Consider the following 19,672-nt stretch of genomic DNA (forward strand, 5'->3'; position numbering starts at 1 on the left):
TATAGTTACTAGGTTCTGCCCGCCCTCTGTCAGCGCGTCTGGGCCCGGCCCTCGGAAGGCCGCGCGGGGGCGGCGGGGATGGACGGCGCTGGCGCTGGCGGGGCCGTGGCGGCCTCGGACGAGGAGCCGAGTCCCCCGGGGGGCGGGTTCGCGCTGGCGGAGTTCGGGGCCGCGCTGCGAGGCCCCCCGGAGGCGCTGGGCCCGGCCTCGCTCGGCTACCTGCACGTCCTGTGGCAGCGCGACCCGCCGGCGGGCAAGATCCCCGCCCGCCGCCAGCGCAGGGCCGCCCGGCTGCACCGCGCCCTGGGGCCCACGGGCAAAGAGATCCACGGTGAGGGGCGAGCGCGGGGCGGGGAGATGGGCGCGATCCCCGCAAGGGAGGGGCCCTCGGCCGCAGCCCCCCTGCTGGCATGAGGCTCGAGCGCAAGGAGGGAGCCCCCTCCCCTCCCGGCCAAGGGGAGAAGCGGGGGGCCCCACTCTGCGAATTCTTCCCCTCGGTTGGAGGCGACTTGCTGGGTCCAGCTGGTGCAGGGGAGCAGGCAATGCAATCTAGGACTCTACTCCAGCCTGGGCCCCTGCCCTGTCCCCCTGAAGACCATATGTCTGATTGGAAAACAATAAATGGTGGTACTCTCCTCCAGTCAGGCACCAGCCCCAGCTCTGTCCTCTAATACATCATAATGAGAGTCCATTCACAGGTAAATCGAGCTGCGCTAAACAATTGATTAGCACTGAAATGGCTAGCATAAGTCATATCACTAGGCTTTAGAACTAAAACTCTGCCAAACTGTTGGGTCAAGTTGGTTGTAGGCTCTGACAGATGTCCTGGCATATATTTCGTTTACAGCGTGCCCTTTGCAACCATAAGGGCTGGAGACTTATTCTGGTGCACAGGATGGCAACCACCAAAGAGGAATACAGGTCACTCAGTTGCTGCCAGTCAAACCCCATCAAGAGCCATTTCCCACTCTGCTGCTAAGAATACAAAAGAGCACAATACTTTCCATTAATATATAAGGAAGAAACACTCTGAAATGCTTTGGGAAGGAAAAAGGATGGTAGGAATAGCATGACATTGCAGCAACCTGACACTGAGTCAATGCTGGCAATGGGACATGAGATGGGTAACCAGGTACAGACACATAACCAAGTTCTCAGAGTCTAGGTGGAAGCCCTTGTATAACCTACCATTCCAATAAAGATGTTTTATTAGAATGCATACACCCTTTGTTGGTGGAATAGAGAGGAGATGGCTGAATCTAAGGGCTTGTCTACATTACCCACTGGATAAACAGCCAGCGATCCAGCGGGTGTCGATTTATCGTGTCTAGACTAGACGCGATAAATCGACCACTGAGCGCTCTCCCTTGGACTCCATCATGGCAAGAGGCGCAGGCGGAGTCAACGGGAGAGCGTCAGCCATTGACTTACCGCAGTGAAGACACCACGGTAAGTAGATCTAAGTACATCGACTTCAGCTATGTTATTCATGTAGCTGAAGTTGCGTAAGTTAGATGGATTCCTTCCCCCAGTGTAGACCAGGCCTAAGATTAGCTGCATGCGGGAGTTGGGAAAAGGTTCTCATTCACTTTCAAATTTGAGCTACTGTAACCCACTCACCTCCTGGGTGTGGTTTTCTGCCCCATCTAGTGGCACCAAGACCACTTAAGAGAGGTTAATGAGTCTACTCTACAGCCTTAGCTAACAGCCATATGGCTTTTAGCTCATGCTAAGGCTAAGGCTCATGCACTTAGCTCCAGAGGTCCCAGGTTGAGGACCAGGATCTGTTGGTGTTACACTACAAAGAGGCTTCCTTGGGAAGTGCTGGCTGGCAGGAAAGGCTAATGACCGCCTTACAAGAAAAGCATGAAGTCTCCTACTATCTGGGGCCTTGATCTCACATATCCCTTCCTCTAGGGACAAGCCAATCCTTCCAGTGTGGTTTAGCTCCTGAATTTGGGACTTGACCTGAAGAGAGGGTTCTAATAATGGAACTACTCCTGTTCTCTATGCTCTTTGCAGTAACCCTCTCTCTTTTCCACAGCTCTGAAACGATTGAGAGAATCCGCCAATGCTAACGACTTAGAAACAGGTGAGCCTGCACCAGCCAGGTCAACTCAGAACCTTTCAGTTTTGCAATTGGCTTTGTAGGGGAGGAAAGGGAAATGCAGGTGGTTTGTAGAACCAGCAGTTCAGACGTTGCACATGCAGAAATAGTTTTGTTCTGCTAGGACAGGGCTGGGTGTAAAGTTCAGTCTAGCATGTCTACCCTCTCCAGTTCATGGTTTTTTATATATGTGATAGAGGCTTCAGCCAAGGTATCAACAATAATAACATGTCCTGCTGCAGAGTGACAGGAGAGCAAAGCTCTTTTTGAAAGAAAGACAAGTAACTGTTGCACAAACGGCCCCAGTCTGTTGTCAGGCAGCATGGCACACTAGATAGGAGAACAAGACTCGGGCAACGCAGATTCTATTCCTGCCTCTGCTACTGTTATTTGTATGACCATATCACCTAGGCATCCCAGTCACAGACCAGGTGCTGTACACAAAACAAAAAGATGATCCCTGCCCAAAAAGAGATTACAATCTAAGTATAAGACAAGAGACAACCCATGGATACAGACAGATGGGGGAGAACAAAGCAACAATATTGAGTATTGACTCACTCTATGACTTTAGGCAAGTCACTGCGTGCCCATTTTCCCATCTGTAAGGCAGGGAGATGACACTTGCTCATTTTTGTGAAGGGCTTTGAAATCTGTTGCTGCAGAGCGCTAATGAACATGTCTCGGTTTGAGGTACTGAGTCAGAAATGACTTATACAGTATGACCCTTTTGTATTAAAAGCCATGTGTCCCACTATATTATAGTTGCAAAACGTGTTCTAAATCTATATGCAGATCCCTTGTGTATTAAATCTTGCAATGTTTTATATCTTGTCGTGCCAGTGAAGTGATTGCTATTGAATCAGTTACTCATCAGCTTGGAAATAATCTTTGATCTTTTCTGTCATTGCACCAAATCTTCACTCATCTCAAAACATTGTCAGAGTGAGAAAGGTTAAATTGTTTCCTGCGGGTCTTGGGAGATGATTAGGTGGGACTTTACATTAACGTTTCCTCCTAGTTGGCCTGTCAGTCTTTCTCCTTGTCCCCTGGCTAAGATAGCAGAATTGCACCTATTCTAAGGGCACAGTCATCTTTTCAGGTGTTACTTCCAATTTTAACCCCAAACCATTTTCTGCCACCAAGTTTAGAAATAATCCAGGAGGGGCGGGGGAAGGAATCCCAGTTGTAATAATGGTTCCAACCCTAGAACCCAGGAGGAAGGTAACGTCGGAACCGCCACACTAGAACAGGCCAATAGCTGGATCACTTCAGTGTCCTGCCTCCAACACTGGCCAGTAATGAATGCTTCAGAGAAAGACTTAAAGCCCCCTAATTGAATAACCATGGCGGGGAGCTTCTTTCTGAGCTGGGGATTAATTTATACCCCAAAGAATGAGGATTGATAACTCTTGTAATCTTAACCTCGCTCATTTCACTGCTACTCTTAGTCATACAAAGGTCACTGACCTTGAAGAAGAGCCATGAGAATGCTTAAGGGATTAGAAAAGATGCTTTACAGTGATAGATTCAAAGAGCTGAATCTAGATAGTTTAACAAAGAGACGGTTAAGCAGTGATTTGATTACAGTCCATAAGTATCTACATGTGGAACAAATGTTTGATAATGGGCTCTTCACTCTAGCACACAAAGGCATAACACAATCCAGTGGGTGGAAGTGGAAGCTAGACAAATTCAGACTGGAAATAAGATGTCAATATTGAACAGTGAGGGTAATTAACCACTGGAACAATTTACCAAGGGTCATGGTGGATTCTCCATCACTGACCATTTTTAAATCGAGGGTGGATTCTAAAAAAAAATATGCTCTGTAGCCTGTGTTATACAGGAGGTCAGACTAGATGACCACAGTGGTCCCTTTGGGCCTTGGAATCCATGAATTCTGTTTGCTCCAATAATATCCCATGACTGTGAGTTGTACTTGTTACTCATTCTCCATATAAAGAAACATTTCCTTCTCTGCTGAGGAACGGAGGCAGTCTAAGTTGTACCAGGGTCTCCCTTCCATTGGCGTTAAAGGGGTAGTTGGATGGATGGGAGCAGAGAGGAACAAGTAAGGTGGGACAAGGGGATCCCTTTCCATCATCAGTCTCTCTCATTCCCATATCTGGGCTCTAGCACTCATCTGGTTGCATGTCTCATAGCTGCTCTATGGATCAGCTTTCCCTCCCGATTAACACGGTCTCTCCTTCTCTCTTTCTCGGCGATGTCAGTGCAGCAACTCTTAGAAGATGGGGTTGACCCCTGTGCTGCAGATGACAAAGGCCGTACAGCCCTGCACTTTGCCTCCTGCAATGGCAATGATCGCATCGGTGAGTGGGAAGGGGTTGTTCCATGAGCCGATTTCCTTGTGGGAGGGGTTTTGGAGGAATCTGTGCGTTTCTTTCATTGCGCACCTTGCTAAAAGCAGCATTTCCCCGTCAATCCCTGGCATGTGCACGTGCTGCCTCTCAAGATCCTCTAAACCGTTCAGTGCGGGCAATGCTGGCTCTTCCCTCTTAGACCTGCTGGGCAAAGGGAAGAGACTGAAATGGGCCCATTTAATTGTTTCTAGTGCAGTTGCTTTTGGACCATGGGGCAGACCCGAACCAGAGAGATGGACTGGGGAACACTGCATTACACTTGGGTAAGTGCCAGGAGCTTGAAATCAGGGCTTCTGTAACCTGATGATCTTTGTGCCCAGAGTTGTGAAGATCCCCATTAGTTTCCTTCCTTTCTTTCCTCCTCTGTATTGTGGCAACCAATCCCTGTCCTGGACTCTTTGGGTTCCATCAGCTTTGTTCTTTAATTGAAGACTTAACGGTCAGAGCTGAAGGAAGTACATCTCCTTTCTCCTGCTGGCCCTGAGAAACAAGAGGCCCGTTTCAGACACTATCCAGCTTGCTGGCAGAGGCAGTAAACCCTGATCGTTGAGCAGGCTTCAAAGGGGAGTGCTGCCCTACCCTCTGACAAAGAACCCTGTAGGGAGCTGGTTGCCTGTGCTGTGGTGCCCAGGGAACTTAGTCCTTGCAGGATCCCCTTCCCTGGACTGTAGCTCTACTCTGAGTTGTGTGTCTCGTGTTTTCCCTTCCCAGCTGCCTGCACGAACCATGTTCCTGTCATCACCCTGCTGCTGCGCGGAGGTAACATTTCCTCTTTACAAATTATAAAGCTACCACCACCACCTCTTTGACCTTCCCTCAGGGCCGCCGCCGCTTTTAAACCAACCTCTCTCTCCCCATGCACGTGCACCTTTCAGGAGCCAGAGTCGATGCCTTGGATCGAGCCGGGAGAACTCCTCTGCACCTCGCCAAGTCCAAGCTGAACATCCTGCAGGAAGGGCTCTCTCAGAGCCTGGAGGCCGTGCGCCTTGAAGTGAAGCAGGTGAGAAACGTTCATGCTCCCTGATACTGTGTGCATCTGCTCTCCAAGCACTGCCTTTCTTCAGTGCACTCTGTAGGACTCTGGGGGTTTAGTAACTGCTTTAAGTGCCTCGCTTGAGTACCTCAGCTGCTCCAGCATGAGGTCAGGACTCGTGACCTTCTCCCTCCCAGACTCTGATAACCCACCTCTCTCTGCCTCTGGAGAATATCTCCCTAAACACCACTTGGAATTGTTGCAGGATTTCTCCAGGGCTTGTGGGTCCTAGAATGCACTGAATGGCAGCTAGTGAGAACTAAGAAATGGCTATAGGAGGGACCCCTTAGAAATCCCCTTATGTTCTTCCAGTGCAAGCATTAGGCGAGGCTAGCTACTAATAGGAACAGCCATGCACTTTCCTGGAGTACTGGTTGGCAGGCCCTGAACCCCCACCTGTCCAGGTTCACAAGTCAGGGAACAGAGGAGAGGAAAGGGAGGCGATTTGGGTAACGCAGACCTGAGGGGGAGAAAGCAACAAGAATTTTTTACCCAGGGAACTACTGGATGTGAGGCTGGTCCTTTGAGGACTTTGGTCTTTTGGTCTCATCACTATGTTCTAATAGCCATGGATAGGAATCAATTGAATGACCAGCCCCTCTGAAAAAACGCAGCATCTGATTAATATGTGGCCTGTCTTCTGGTGACACATTGGACTGCGCCTCTACAAATGGCATTGTCCAGCTGTTTTGGAGCATGGCTCTGATCTCCTGTGTGGGTGCCTACCTCCAGACCTCAGAAGTGACACTGTGCTTGTGGCAGTACTGCTAATAGCTTGCCTACTGCGGTTGTCCCTCTGTCCTTGTACCACCAGTGCCCTGCCTTGGTTACAGCTGTCCTGCTCTTGCATCTCACCACACTGCCTGTTTCAGATTATCCAGATGTTGCGGGAATACCTGGAGCGCCTTGGGCAGCATGAGCAGCGGGAGCAGTTGGATGATCTCTGCTCCAGGTTGCAGATGACCAGTACTAAGGAGCAGGTGAGAGGCAGCCAGAGTGACTCCCATACTGCGTTGCTGGCTTCACACATACATCCAAGAGAGAATAGACAGCTTCAGTAGGGTAACATCCGAGACTGGGACCAGGATACAGACACATTCCCCTCCATGTCACTGGTTCACATTAGAGCCCAGATGTAATGACTGAAAGATTCACAGTAGCTAGGTGTTGTAGTAACTCATTTGGTGGGAGTGGGTAGTGAAAAGAATGTCTGTCTGTATTCTGGTGGGTAGATATTCACAACACAGAAAGCATTGCCAGTGCCCAGGGTACCCTTAACGGTAGACTCAGCAGAGAGGTCAAAGACCAGATGGACTAAGAACATTGAATTTCCACACTCATCTACACACATGGGCCCTTCCAGGCAAGGAAGAGGTACATCCCACATTAAGCTCAGTCTTCCTTCCTTTGCCGCCTCTGCTTGTCTTATGATAACAAACTGCATTGTTTCTACGGCAGGTGGATGAGGTCACTGACCTCCTGGCCAGCTTCACCTCACTCAGTCTACAGATGCAGAAGATGGAGAAGAGGTAACGGGATTTCAGATCATTCCCCTGGTCAACAGGAGAGGCCCCAGGGGAGGGGCAGCTGGAGCGCATCACCTAGAATATAAACATTGCTGCCACTGCCAGATACCCTGTTCCTGCTGGACCCTCTCCCCAGTGTAGCACTCAACTCTCAGACTATCCCCTCCAGTGCTGCCATCATCACCTTCTTCTGAGGCACCTAGGAGGACAATTGAATGCTGGAGCTCCTGACTTTTGGAGCAAAGGGCCCCTCTTATCATCCTGCTCTAGATCGGATGGTTTAACGAATGTGCTGGCCTTGTGTGGCATGTCCCTCTTTTGAACACGCAGCCTTCCTCAAAGCATCCCAAGCTCAGAGTGGTTGGCACTTACCAGTGTGCCCCTGGTCACCAGGTGCATTCAGGCAGGGACAGCTCTCAGACATGCCTTTGTACAGATCTGCTTGTACTAGGCACCACTGGACATGGTCACAGTATCTAGTTGCACAGGGTGAGTAGACTTGTTCAAATGGTGGGAGAGACTGACTTCCTGCACTCACGGGAAATGAAGATGGAAATTCAGCAGAGCTCACTGAGCAGTGGTTGGAGTAGGTGGAACCAGGAAGAGGGGGGGAAAAAAATAAATCAGAGTCTGGGCCTTCATCCTCAACTCCCACGGGGGCCTGCTGTCAAAGGGGAAAGAGTCTGTCAGTGTGGGACTGGGATACAAGCTTTTCACCACAAGGTTGCGGCTTCCAATGTGATCCCACCTCAAGGAATCACTAAAACTTTGTGTTCAGAGACCACAGCAATCGGTTTGTTCAAAATAAATATATAGATAAAGTTGTTACCAGATTATGGCTGCCCAGTTACAGAGTTGGGGGACACACACCCACTCCTAGTCCAGTTCTAAGGGGACAGATATCTATGTCTCACAAGACAGCACCATGGCTGACTTCGATCTTCCCTTTTATTAGCCGTCTCAGCCAGGAGATCAGGCCTTGATTTGAGCCATTAGAACAGCTCATCTTTCCACCTCAATGTGGCTGACCTGTAACTTAGACCTGAGCCATGTTGCTAGCATGGGGGCAAACTTATGTTGTTGCTGCCCACGTATCACTAATCCTGGGGCTAAAATAAGTGCCAGTCTGAAGGCCTATCAATCGGACACATTTTATCAGCACTAAATTCATTTGAGGGGAAGGGATCTTAAGTAAGTTCAATGGACTGGATGAGTTGTGATGCCCACAAGAGGCCTGAAACGGGGAGCATGGAAAGGATGCAGGGAGTTGCCACAGAACAGCATGTTCTTCGCCATCTGTTGGGGTGTGGTCATTCATAAGAGCTGGGTGGATTCTGTTTAAGGTACTGATTCTCAAGAGCAGCCAGTACTTTCCCTGAATCATGAACATTCCAAGTTGTTTTTTTAGACCCAGAGGACAATAGGATTGGATGCTGTTTCGTAACAGGTGTATCCCTTGTCTGAGAGGAGACTGACTAGACGCATGTATCCAAAGCTTCGATTTCACCCTGATGCATGCAGCTTAGCGTGGTCTATAAGCTCTTCAGGGGAGGGAAGTCTGGGACTGACTCTGTGTTTTGATTTTGCTGGAGCTGTCAGTGTGAATATTAAGATGTTGTTCTGACATGCTGGCTAAAAGACACACAAAGGGGGTGGACGACAATCTGAACTCCTACATTTTACATTCATTAAAAATACTGTCCGCTTTTTTGAGTCCTCCACCAGTTCTTTCGTCTCAGGACTCACATCTCTCCCTCCGTCTATCTCCTGTGCCTGGGGCCTGACACTGGACCTGGTAACAACGTCTCTGAAAAAGCAGTGCTTGAATTAAAGATGACAATGTCGAGTTGCCGTGAGCACAAACGCTGGCCTCTTTGCAGACCCCTGGACCCTGCTGCTGATTCACCATCTGATCTTAAATCCCATTGCTGATGAATCCAAACCATAAATACATGAATTTGCTGTAGAACCTACACATCACAGTGTGTTGTAGGGCTCCAGGCCAGGAGCTATCGTGCACTCTGCAGAGAGGAAAGCAATGCTGTCTGACCACAACTGGTCTGAGAGCAAGCATTGGCGTGCAGCAGGAGGGGAGAAAACATGGTAAAATCATCGCGGTTTGCCAAGTGAAGAATGTGACAACGTGCTGGGGCTCAGACTGGTATTGGCCAGATTCTAAAAATTACAGGGGAAAGAGCATCCCACAAGTGAGACAGAAGGGACTATTAAAATAGCTAAAGAAAGAGCAGCTAGGGTTGTTTTTAATGCCACAGTTGCTGTCGGTGATGCTCGTATTGAAGCTAGAACTGCGGTTTGCTTTTGTTGCGGTTCACATCTTAGATCAGAGCTCTTTTGGCTAGGAGCACAAGAAGTTGCTGCATGCAGTGTGTCATGGCCCCACAGTGTGAGGTTAGCTGCTGAGCTTTTACAACACCTCCTCCTTAAACAGGGTTGGAGTCATAAAGGGTGATGTCTGGGTGTTGTTGATGGTGGTTGCCTGCTCTGAGCTCCTGCAACTACCCACTAATGTCTACCTCTCTCAGAGGGCAGCTTTTTAGGTTTCTCACTCATCAACCCACTAGCTGGGCCATCAGCTGTATGGATGATGGGATTTTGGGGGAAATTGCCACTGCTGCTGGTTAGTAAGAGCACTTGGTTGCAGATAAAATACCTTAGGGGAATTAGATCCTTTTTAAATGGTGAGCAGACCGATCACATGGTACAAGTTGCCCTTCGCAGTTCTGCTTTTCTACTGCCAGTCCAATGGGATGAGACATACCCACAGACCAAGCTGGCACCAGGGCTCACAGTGACATTCCACAGGGCTCTTTCCCTCTGGCCAGAGAGCAGCACATTTCTGTCATCCAGCCATGCACAATCCTGGGCTGGAAACAGTCAAATCTACCATCCCGCTCAGTTCGGCAGTCCTCATCTGAAGCCGATCTCCCAGTTGCTCTAGTTTACTATAAGAGTGAAGGGGTGGCTATGAATGTAGAAATTGTATCTTCATCATGCTTCACTGTGTCTGCGGTACCTGATTTCCTTTAGCTGTCCTGCCCACATTGCCTGTTATGCATCACCTAATAGGATCCCAGAGCTTTCCCTTGGTGGAAGGCCCCATGTGCTTTACTGCAGGCTTATGTAGCACTCTTCTGTGGCAGCTTCAGGTACATTTTACAAATGTAGGTTTTTACTGAATTAAAGATGAACATGAATAATCCAGTCAATACAATCTCCCCTGTGCTGTTTATTTTGATATTGAATTCAGCTTCCCGTTGGTCTCACACAAATTGTCATCAGTAGGTTTCAGAATTAACAAATGGCACAGTTGACACCACTCAGAGCTATTGGACCAGGCCGGCTGCACACTCAGGCAGGCAGCATGTTACGTACCATTCCCATTTTCAAGCTTTTCCTCGCAACCATGAGACCTAAGACATTTTTCAATTTCAGCTTAGATTCTGCAGCAAGGAGTGAATTCCACAGCGACTGAACACGCAGCCCCCAGCCTTGGGGACTGGCCTTGGCACTGAAGGCCATGCCAACGAGCATGGAACACAAGCCATAGAACCTCATGGATAGTGCCAGCCAGTTTGAGGGATGGGTTTGTCAAGGCACATCCAATGTACGGGGCTAATACGTGGCTGCATTGCACTGAGGCGCTGGAGCACATCCGTGACTACGTACAAATACTATGGAGAAATTATATCGATGCCAAAGAACAAAAGGACTTACTCCAAAGCAGCTGCTCCCATGTATGATTACAAATGAATGGGAAACATACTCTCCAGCGTGTGCAGGCACATATTCACGCAGAAATACCTCGCTCTTCAGCTGCTGAAATAATTAAACTCTAGGGCATCAAGACAACTTTCTCTTCAGAAGAGAAAACTATATTACTCCCACCCTTCATCTCCCTTTACTAGCTTCCTCGTGATCTCCAAATCCTGGTAATTATCCTTGTTGCCAAAAAGATGCAGGAAACATCTCCAGCTGCCCCCCACCCAACCTTTCATCTACCTCTGTCTGCTCCCTCAGTACTTGCGTCTGATCTTTTATCCTCCCTGCTACAGAAAGATCCGTGCAGAACGAGCATCATTTCTCTTCATAGAGCCAGGCCAGCGTGGGAAAGCAGCCTTGGCAGCTCTGAGCCCACTGGTGAATCAGTGAGGAGCCAGAGTTTGATTAGCAAGCAGATAAAGAAGAACTGGCAGATAGAGAGTTTATTTGGATTTGTCTGAAAGCTTCTGAGAGAGTCTGTAACATGAGGTTATTAAGAAAATAAAGTACGCAATTGAGATACAAACCATGATCATGGATCAGGAACTGGTTAAGAGACAGAAAATAAAGGCTAGGAACTTACGGACAATTTTCATTGTGGTTTACGGCTAACAATAGGATGTCCCAGAGCTTCAGTATTTAAATAGGATTGCCCCTTTGGCCCAAGCGGTTAGCCAGTATTCAGGCTCTTGCAGGATGTTTTCTGTTAGGATGGGAAATCCGTTATGTGTCAGGTACAGTAACTCCTCGCTTAACGTTGTTATGTTCCTGAAAAATGTGACTTTAAGCGAAACGATGTTAAGCTAATCCAATTTCCCCATATGAATTAATGTAAACGGGGGGGTTAGGTTCCAGGGAAATTTTTTTCACCAGACAAAAAACTATATATTATAGCTCAATGGTTTGAGCATTGGCCTGCTAAACCCAGGGTTGTGAGTTCAATCCTTGAGGGGGCACTTGGGGATCTGGGGCAAAACCAGTACTTGGTCCTGCTAGTGAAGGCAGGGGGCTGGACTCGATGACCTTTCAAGGTCCCTTCCAGTTCTAGGAGATGGGATATCATTTATTTATTTATTTATATAGATATACACACAGTATACATTTTAAACAAACAATTTAATACTGTTCACAGCTATGATAATTGTGAAGCTTGGTTGAGGTGGTGAAGTTACGAGGGTGGAAGGAGGGAGGGAGGGATATTTCCCAGGGAATGCCTTGCTGCTAAATGATGAACTAGCACTCGGCTGAGCCTTCGAGGGTTAACACGTTGTTAATGTAGCCTCTCACACAAGGCAGCACGAAGACGAGGGAAGGGAGACAATATAGCAGACAGAGACAGACACACACCTTGTGTGTGGGGGAGAGAGAGAGAGAGATGCACAGTGCCCCTTTAAGTAAGCTGACCCACTCTTAAGTGCATTGTCTTTTTAAGTGGATAAGGAAGTTGAGACAGCAGCTGCTGCCCCAATCTCTCTCTGTGTCTCTCCGTCCGTCCGTCTCCCCTCCCTGCTCTATATGGAGAAGGGGTAAGCGGGTGCAGGAGCAGGGGGGAGTGGGACACCCTGACATTAGCCCCCTGCACAGCAAGCAGGAGTCTCTGGGAGCAACTCCAAGGCAGAGGGCAGGAGCAGCACATGGCAGTGGGGGGAGGGACAGCTGAACTGCCGATTGATAGCCTGCTGGGCGGCTGCAGCACAAGGAACTTCAGGGAGCGGGGAGCTGGTAGGGGGGCTGCCAGTCCACCCTGGTTCCAAGCCCCCACCAGCTAGCTGCAACGGGCTGCTCTTCCTGCAAGCAGTGGACAAAGCAGGCGGCTGCCAAACGACGTTAGAAGGGAGCATTACACAACTTTAAACGAGCATGTTCTCTAATTGATCAGCAATGAAACAACGTTAACCGGGACGACTTTAAGTGAGGAGTTACTGTATATTCTTGGTTACAAAAATATGTACACAAAGTCCTGTTTCCCTCAACATAGTGGAAGCAAACAACAACAGACAATTTCATTGCTCAGAAATCCCCAAATCTAATCCTCCAACAGGCTCTGTACCCAGGAAGTCTGGTCTTCCTGCTTCCTCTCAGGATCACGCTCATATCAGCTTCACCCAGCGTTTTGCCTCCAACACTCGCAGCCTGCAACCCATATTCTAGTCCCTGCTTTTGCAACCAGGACCACCCCTCAGGCCATGCACTTAGCTCTGACCTGCCATGCAGCCTAGTTCCCCAGGCTGTAGCCCCAAAGCCTCCAGCTATTTTTACTATATAAAAGGGCTTTGTTGCTGCTTCTGTTGACATTGGCTTAAGGAGGCCTATGAATGGGTCTTGGATCCCAATACCCACCTGCTGGCAGCCATTAGCACCTTTCAGCATAACAATATATTTATCAGTGATCCCAAAAAAGGTAAGGGGGCATCATTTGCAGAGGACACAAAATTAATTAGGTTAGGCAAGGCTAGAGAAGACTGAGGAACTCCACCACAAGGACCTGAGAGAGCTAGGCGACAGCAGGTAATAATGTAGATCAGTGCAAAGCCATGCAGAATGCATTGAGCAGTTAGGACTACTCATACTCATTTCTGGGATCGAAATTAACTGGAACCAAGCAGGAAATAGAACTAGGGTTGCGAACAGCTATACAAAAACCTGGTGTGTGCACACGCACATGCACAGGGAGGTATAGAACAGAACTGAGATGCATCAGCAGAGAGTACCAGAGTTAAGCTTGCATTATTCCTGCTTCTAGTCCATAGCCATTGGACTTTCCTTTCATGAACATTAAAATCCACCCCACACAAACCTTTGCTGCTCCCCTGCCCTTGGTGGAGCAGTGCAGCTATCCTTTCCCCTGCAGAGGCTGGGTCACTCTTGAACTTCTCCCATAGGGTGACCAGACAGCAAGTGTGAAAAATAGGGACGGGGGTGGGGGTAATAGGAGCCTATATAAGAAAAAGACCCCAAAATCAGGACTGTCCCTATAAAATCGGGATATCTGGTCACCCTATTCTCCCAGAATAAATACAAGGCCCTCTTTTCCTTGGTGTGCTTGTTCTTTTTGATTAGATGCAGACATTTATGCCATCCCCCCACCAGACACACTACTGGCTCCCCTTGGACATGTTCCGAGGCCTGCAATTTATTCAAATGACTGAGCACTTGTACAATAGCAAGGTGGGGCTGACAAGGCATATTTCTGCAGTCTACAATCACACTGGCCCTGGCAACAGCCAGCAGGATTCCTGTGATCAGCTGGAGCGGGTACACAAATGGGAACCTGGGACTAGATCGTTGTCTCCCTCCCAGTGAGTGGGCAGCAGCTGTGGTGCTCTCGGCTATTTAACAACATGGCAAGTCCTCTTCATTACAGCCCAACAAGAAATCCCAAGTTTGCTCTGCCAAAATGCTAGACAAGGGGGAATCCCTAAGTTTTAGGCTGATAGCCAAGAAAGGGCTTATGTTGGACTGAGTGTTCCCATCGGGAGTGATACCGATATAATGACCTAGGTTTATATCCACCCCTTCACTTATGCAGTATAACTTTCTCATGTAGACAAAGCTTTGTCTCTGCGCACACTAGCAATATTGATTTTTTATAGTACTTTCCATCCAGGGATCTCAAAGCAAAGCACTTTACAGTCCTTACTGAAGCGGGCGCCTCTCAAACACACATGGTAGGCCAATGCTATCCCCATTTATAGTCAGTAAGCGGAGGCCGAGAGAGAGCATGGCTTGCCCATGGTCACAGTAAGTCAATAGAGGAGAGAAAGAGCTATTAAAAAGGTTGGTCTTGTGGTTATAATGCTGAACTAGGCCCCAGAACATCTGAGTTCAGCTCGCAGACTGCTGGTATAGCCTGGGGCAAGGCACTGCCATTCTGTGTCTTGGCTCCCCGGCCCAGCTGTAAGATGGGAATCTTCCTTCATCTTGTCTATTTAGATTGTAAGCAGTTTGGGGTCAGGGCTCTTGCCACAGGCCCTGCAGTACAAACTAATGGGGTACGGATCTCATCTAGGGCTCTAGGCCAGTAGCTCTCAACCCTTCCAGACGACTGTACCCCTTTCAGGAGTCTGATTTGTCTGGCAAACCCCAAGTTTCACCTCACTTAAAAACTACTTGTACAAAAATCAGACAAAAATACAAACGTGTCATAGCCACTATTACTTAAAAATGGCTCACTTCCTCATGTTTACCATATAATGATAAAATAAAATCAATTGGAATATAAATATCGTACTTACATTCAGAGCCATCCCTAGGGTAGGGCAAATCGGGGCAACCGCCATGGGCCCCGCACTTCAGGGGGCCCCACACTTTGTGAGGAAGCGGGCGGGAAGGTGAGGGAGGGGCGAGGAGGAGCCGAGCCTCCCTAACAACCTCCTCCCAGCACCCCCTGCCTGCCGGCAGGCCCCACCAATCAGTGCGTCTCCCTCCTTCCCAGCACCTACCGCCAATCAGCTGTTTTGCAGCGTCTGGAGGTGCTGGAGGGAGGGGGAGAGGAGCAAGGGCGCAGCGCGCTCAGGGGAGGGGGCAGAACTGGGTGGGGAAGAGGTGGGGCAGGGCCTTGGGGAAGGGGTGGAGTGGGGGCAGGACCTGGGCAGAGCCAGGGGGGAGCACCCCCTCAGCAGATAGAAACTCGGCACCTATGTCCCGGGCTCCGCACCCCCCCGTAGGGACGGCCCTGCTTACATTTCACTGTATAGTAGATAGAGCAGGATAAACAAGTCATCATCTGTATGAAAATTTAGTTTGTACTGACTTTGCTAGTGCTTTTTATGTAGCCTGTTGTAAAGGTAGTCAAATATCTAAATGAGGTGATATACCCCCTGGAAGATCTCTGCGTACCCCCCGGGGATATGCCTGTCCCTAGTTGAGAACCACTGCTCTAGGTGTTACCATAATACAGATAATAATGTGGTAGAGCTGGGAATAAAACCTAGGAAACCACTTCCCAGTTGCCTGCTGTGACCACTAGCCTGTACTTCCACCAGCTAGGGTTGCCAGGTGTCTGGTTTTCGACTGGAACACCCGGTCGAAAAGGGACCCTGGCGACTCCAGACAGCACCACTGACCTGGCCACTAAAAATCTGGTTGGCGGCGCAGGGGGGCTAAGACAGGCTCTTTGCCTGCCCTGGCTTCGCACAGCTCCTGGAAGTAGCCAGCATGTCCAGCTCCTAGGTGCAGGGGTGGCCATGGGCCCTGCCCCAAGCACCAGCTCCACAGCTCCCATTGGTCGGAAACTGCGGCCAATGGGAGCTGCAGAGGTGGCGCCTGCCGGCGAGGGCAACACGCAGAGTTCCCTGGCCCCTCCGCCTATAAGGCGGACATGACGGCTGCTTCAGGGAGCCACCTGAGATAAGCGCTGCCTGGAGCCAACACCCCAAACTCCTCTTGAACCCAACCCTCTGCCCCAGCCTGAGCCCCCTCCTGCACCCCAAACCCCTCATCCCCAGCCCCACCCCAGAGCCTGTACCCCCCAGCCAGAGCCTTCACCCCCTCCTGCATCCCAAACCCCTGCCCCAGCCCAGAGCCCCCCACACACCCCAAACCTCTCATCCCTGGCCCCACCCCAGAGCCTGCAACCCCAGCCAGAGCCCTCAGCCTCCCTTCCCCCAGCACTCCCCCCTTCCCCCTGTACTCCAACCATCAGCCCTGAGCCCTCTCTCACACAGCCCTCATCCCAGGCCCAGAGCCTGTACCTCCAGCCAGAGCCCTCACCCATTCCTGCACCCCAACCCTCTGCCCCAGCCCAGAGCCCCCTCCCGCACCCCAAACTCCTCATCCCCCAGCCCCACCCCAGAACCCACATCCCCTCCAACACCCCAATCCCAGCACAGTGAAAATGAGCGAGTGTGGGGGAGAGCAAGTGATGGAGGGAGGGGGGATGGAGTGAGCAGGGGTGGGGAAGGGGCGGGGAAGGGGACAAAGCAAAGGTGTTTGGTTTTCTGTAATTAGAAAGTTGGTAACCCTATCACCAGCTGGGTGAGAGGCATCCCAGTCCAGTTCCTACATGATGTGCTCCTCTAATAAAAACTTTGTTACTGTGGTGCTAACACCCTCCTCCCTGCTTGATGGCAGTACCAGCAAAGGTGGCAAGGAAGAAGTGGGCCATGGAGGTTTAACTCCCCTCTTCCCCTAAAGATAGTGCCTCCCATTCCCCAAGCTGTGCAGAGGCACCTTCTTGCAGGGTGTGAGAGAGCTTGTGAAGTTGCTGCCTGTGCATGATCCCTTATGGGAACACAGAGGGGACTTCAGTCTCTCGTAGGGTGAGCAGATGTCCCATTTTTATAGGGACAGTCCTGATTTTGGGGTCTTTTTCTTATATAGGCTCCTATTACCACCTGTCCCGATTTTTCACATTTGCTGTTTGGTCACCCTAGTCTCTAGCCAGCACCTTTCACCAAGAGGAAGGTGGGGGAGAGAGTTCATCTTCTTGCCTGCCCACACATGCTCCAGGCCACCCGGACCCTCAAATGATATTGGCTGAATTTTCAGGGCTTGTTCAAACTCTGCAAAACCAGCATCTGCCCCTTTAATTCTTGGAACATGCCAGCTGACTACATCTCCGGCCCCTTAAATGCACTGCAGCCCCTCACAGCTCCCTAACCCTCCTCCCCACCCAAATAAGTCAGCAGCTGCCTAATTCCCCTGCCAAGTGTCCCATCCTCACTTCCTGTGTTAACCCCCCTGTAACCACCTCCACCCCCTCTCAGAGCCAGGCCAGCCTGGATTCCTCAGCCAGCCCTCCATAACAACACAATGCTGACACGCCCTTCCCACCCAGCTTCTGATCTTTCCTGCAAAACCTGCTCTATCTCCCCTCTGTACCTAATGTCAAATTCACCCGGTCAAGCCAGTTTTCCAAAGGTTAATCAGAACAAATGACCAAAGTGAAAGAGCAAACTGATTTTAATTACAATGAGCCGCTGGGAGCAGAGACATCAGAATGTTAAACCTGTTTGTAGACGAGGCTGGGCTTTGAAGACGGACTGCACCAAATATATTGGAAGGTTGGTTTTGTGGCAATCAGTCTTACTCTACTTAAATTAAACCCTGTGACATGGTCTCCTCTGTCCAGCTCCAACGTTTTCTTGTTTCACCAAGGAGCTGATCTTTTATTATTGCCGTTCTTAGGAGTGTATGAATTTTCCATACTGCTCAGGCACTAGTTGTGTCTGCACAACCATTTTGTATCCCCCAGATTTGGGGCACCTGTGCTTTCAACAGGGATATAACATCCAAACTCCCTGCTTTTCTTAACCAAGTGTTCATGAAAGCAAGGAGGCGATAGGGCTGAATTCAGCTGGCCAGAGCTAGAGGACAAGTGCAGGGGTGTGTGGAACCTTCCAATCTGCAGCACCCCCTGCCACTCCAGTGCTGATTTCTCCCTGCCCCCCACAGCTTTCCCTGTTGACCTCAGTGTTGACCTGCAGCACTGCTTTGTAATCCAAACCTGGGGGTCTCCTAACACAAACAGCTCTGCCAATGCATTTCACTTGTCTTTCCCTGGCCCTGCGAAGGACTGCTAGAAAACCCAGCCCTGCACTCCAGGCTGAAAACAGGGATCCAGCCAAACAAGAATACAATCACTTTACATGTATCAGAGGGGTAGCTGTGTTAGTCTGAATCTGTAAAAAGCAACAGAGGGTCCTGTGGCACCTTTAAGACTAACAGAAGTATTGGGAGCATAAGCTTTCGTGGGTATTAACCTCACCTACCCCTCTGATACTTGACACCATGCAAGGCACTGCATTTAGCCGTATGGAATGGAAATCTATCTGACTTGCATCTGAAGAAGTGAGGTTCTTACCCACGAAAGCTTATGCTCCCAATTCTTCTGTTAGTCTTAAAGGTGCCACAGGACCCTCTGCTGTTAATCACTTTACAGTAATCTGTGCAGGTTTATAACTCAGTTCTATTCCCAGCTCTGCCACTGACCTGCTGGGTCATGTTGGGCAAGTCACATTGCCTCCGTGCCTCAGTTTCCCCATCTGTAAAATGGGGATGAGGATTTTGAACTTCTTTGTAAAATGCTGTGAGATCTAGGGTTGAAAAGTGCTGTATAAGTAGAGCCCTAATGGATACAAAATTTGGATCCGCATTCGATCTGCAAAAATGGTTTTGAAGGGCTCTACATATAAGAGCTAGGTATTATTATGCTATAATATAGTTGGGATGTTATAACTTGATTCCCACACCCCCCACATAGTCATCTGGCCAGTGAGCTTGTTCCTTACTCAGAATTCATTCAAGTTACTTTGGAGATCACCATGACCACATGCACTGATGACTGTCTAAGGAGCCCTGAACAAAGGATAATGGGAATAAATAGCAAACTGGATGGGGTTTGAAACTGCATCCCATCTCTGTTAGTGAGTAGAAGGAGGGTATAAGCAGTGTGTTAGTGACATTTACAGAGGCTGTTGAATTCAGACGAGCTGCAGACATTAGGGAGGACAGAGAAATAATACCAAGGGACCTTCAGAGATCAGAAACAGAGGCATAAGGTCAGGGAGAAAGTGCACAATTAAACATCCAAATGAAAAAATAATCCCAAACACAGCCATTCATTTGGTTGGCTGGAAATGCGGGGGAGAGCTTTCTAAAACAGTTCTACTAGGCTGTGGAAGAGCCAGCAAGGGGTTATGAACGCCTTATCGTTTGGGAGTTTTAAGATCAGGCAGGAAAAAGCATGAGCAAACATGCAGTCAGGACAACAACACACAAGTCAGAGGTGAGGGATGGCCCTAAGGGTTTCCTTTTTAGCTTTGTCCAACCAGCTCTGTTAGTTGTTAATAGAGACTAGGCCAGTCCTTCTCCACCTGGGCAATTATTGGACTGACTATAT

General features: G+C 49.4%; 1 protein-coding gene across 4 annotated transcripts; it reads left to right on the top strand.

Moving 5' to 3' along the window:
- The first annotated feature begins 2 nt into the window (after positions 1-2).
- ANKRD54 (ankyrin repeat domain 54) lies at positions 3-8,757 on the top strand. 4 transcript variants are annotated; one of them, XR_010597814.1, is made up of 8 exons: positions 3-331; positions 2,045-2,092; positions 4,342-4,440; positions 4,683-4,754; positions 5,203-5,250; positions 5,367-5,491; positions 6,339-6,504; positions 6,983-8,757. XR_010597814.1 is itself a non-coding variant. In XM_005302634.3 (8 exons), exons 1-8 carry the CDS (start codon positions 79-81, stop codon positions 7,055-7,057), a joined length of 828 nt encoding a protein of 275 aa, XP_005302691.1. In that variant the 5' UTR covers positions 12-78; the 3' UTR covers positions 7,058-8,757. The 4 variants fall into 4 exon arrangements, 3 of the variants coding, with proteins under 3 accessions (XP_042699493.1, XP_065437436.1, XP_005302691.1); XM_005302634.3 differs by having other exon boundaries at positions 12-331; positions 6,397-6,504; XM_042843559.2 differs by lacking the exon at positions 4,683-4,754 and having other exon boundaries at positions 7-331; positions 6,397-6,504.
- The last annotated feature ends 10,915 nt before the right edge of the window (positions 8,758-19,672 follow it).

This window comes from Chrysemys picta, chromosome 1 (genome assembly GCF_011386835.1).
Source record: "Chrysemys picta bellii isolate R12L10 chromosome 1, ASM1138683v2, whole genome shotgun sequence".
Classification (NCBI taxonomy): Eukaryota; Metazoa; Chordata; order Testudines; family Emydidae; genus Chrysemys; species Chrysemys picta.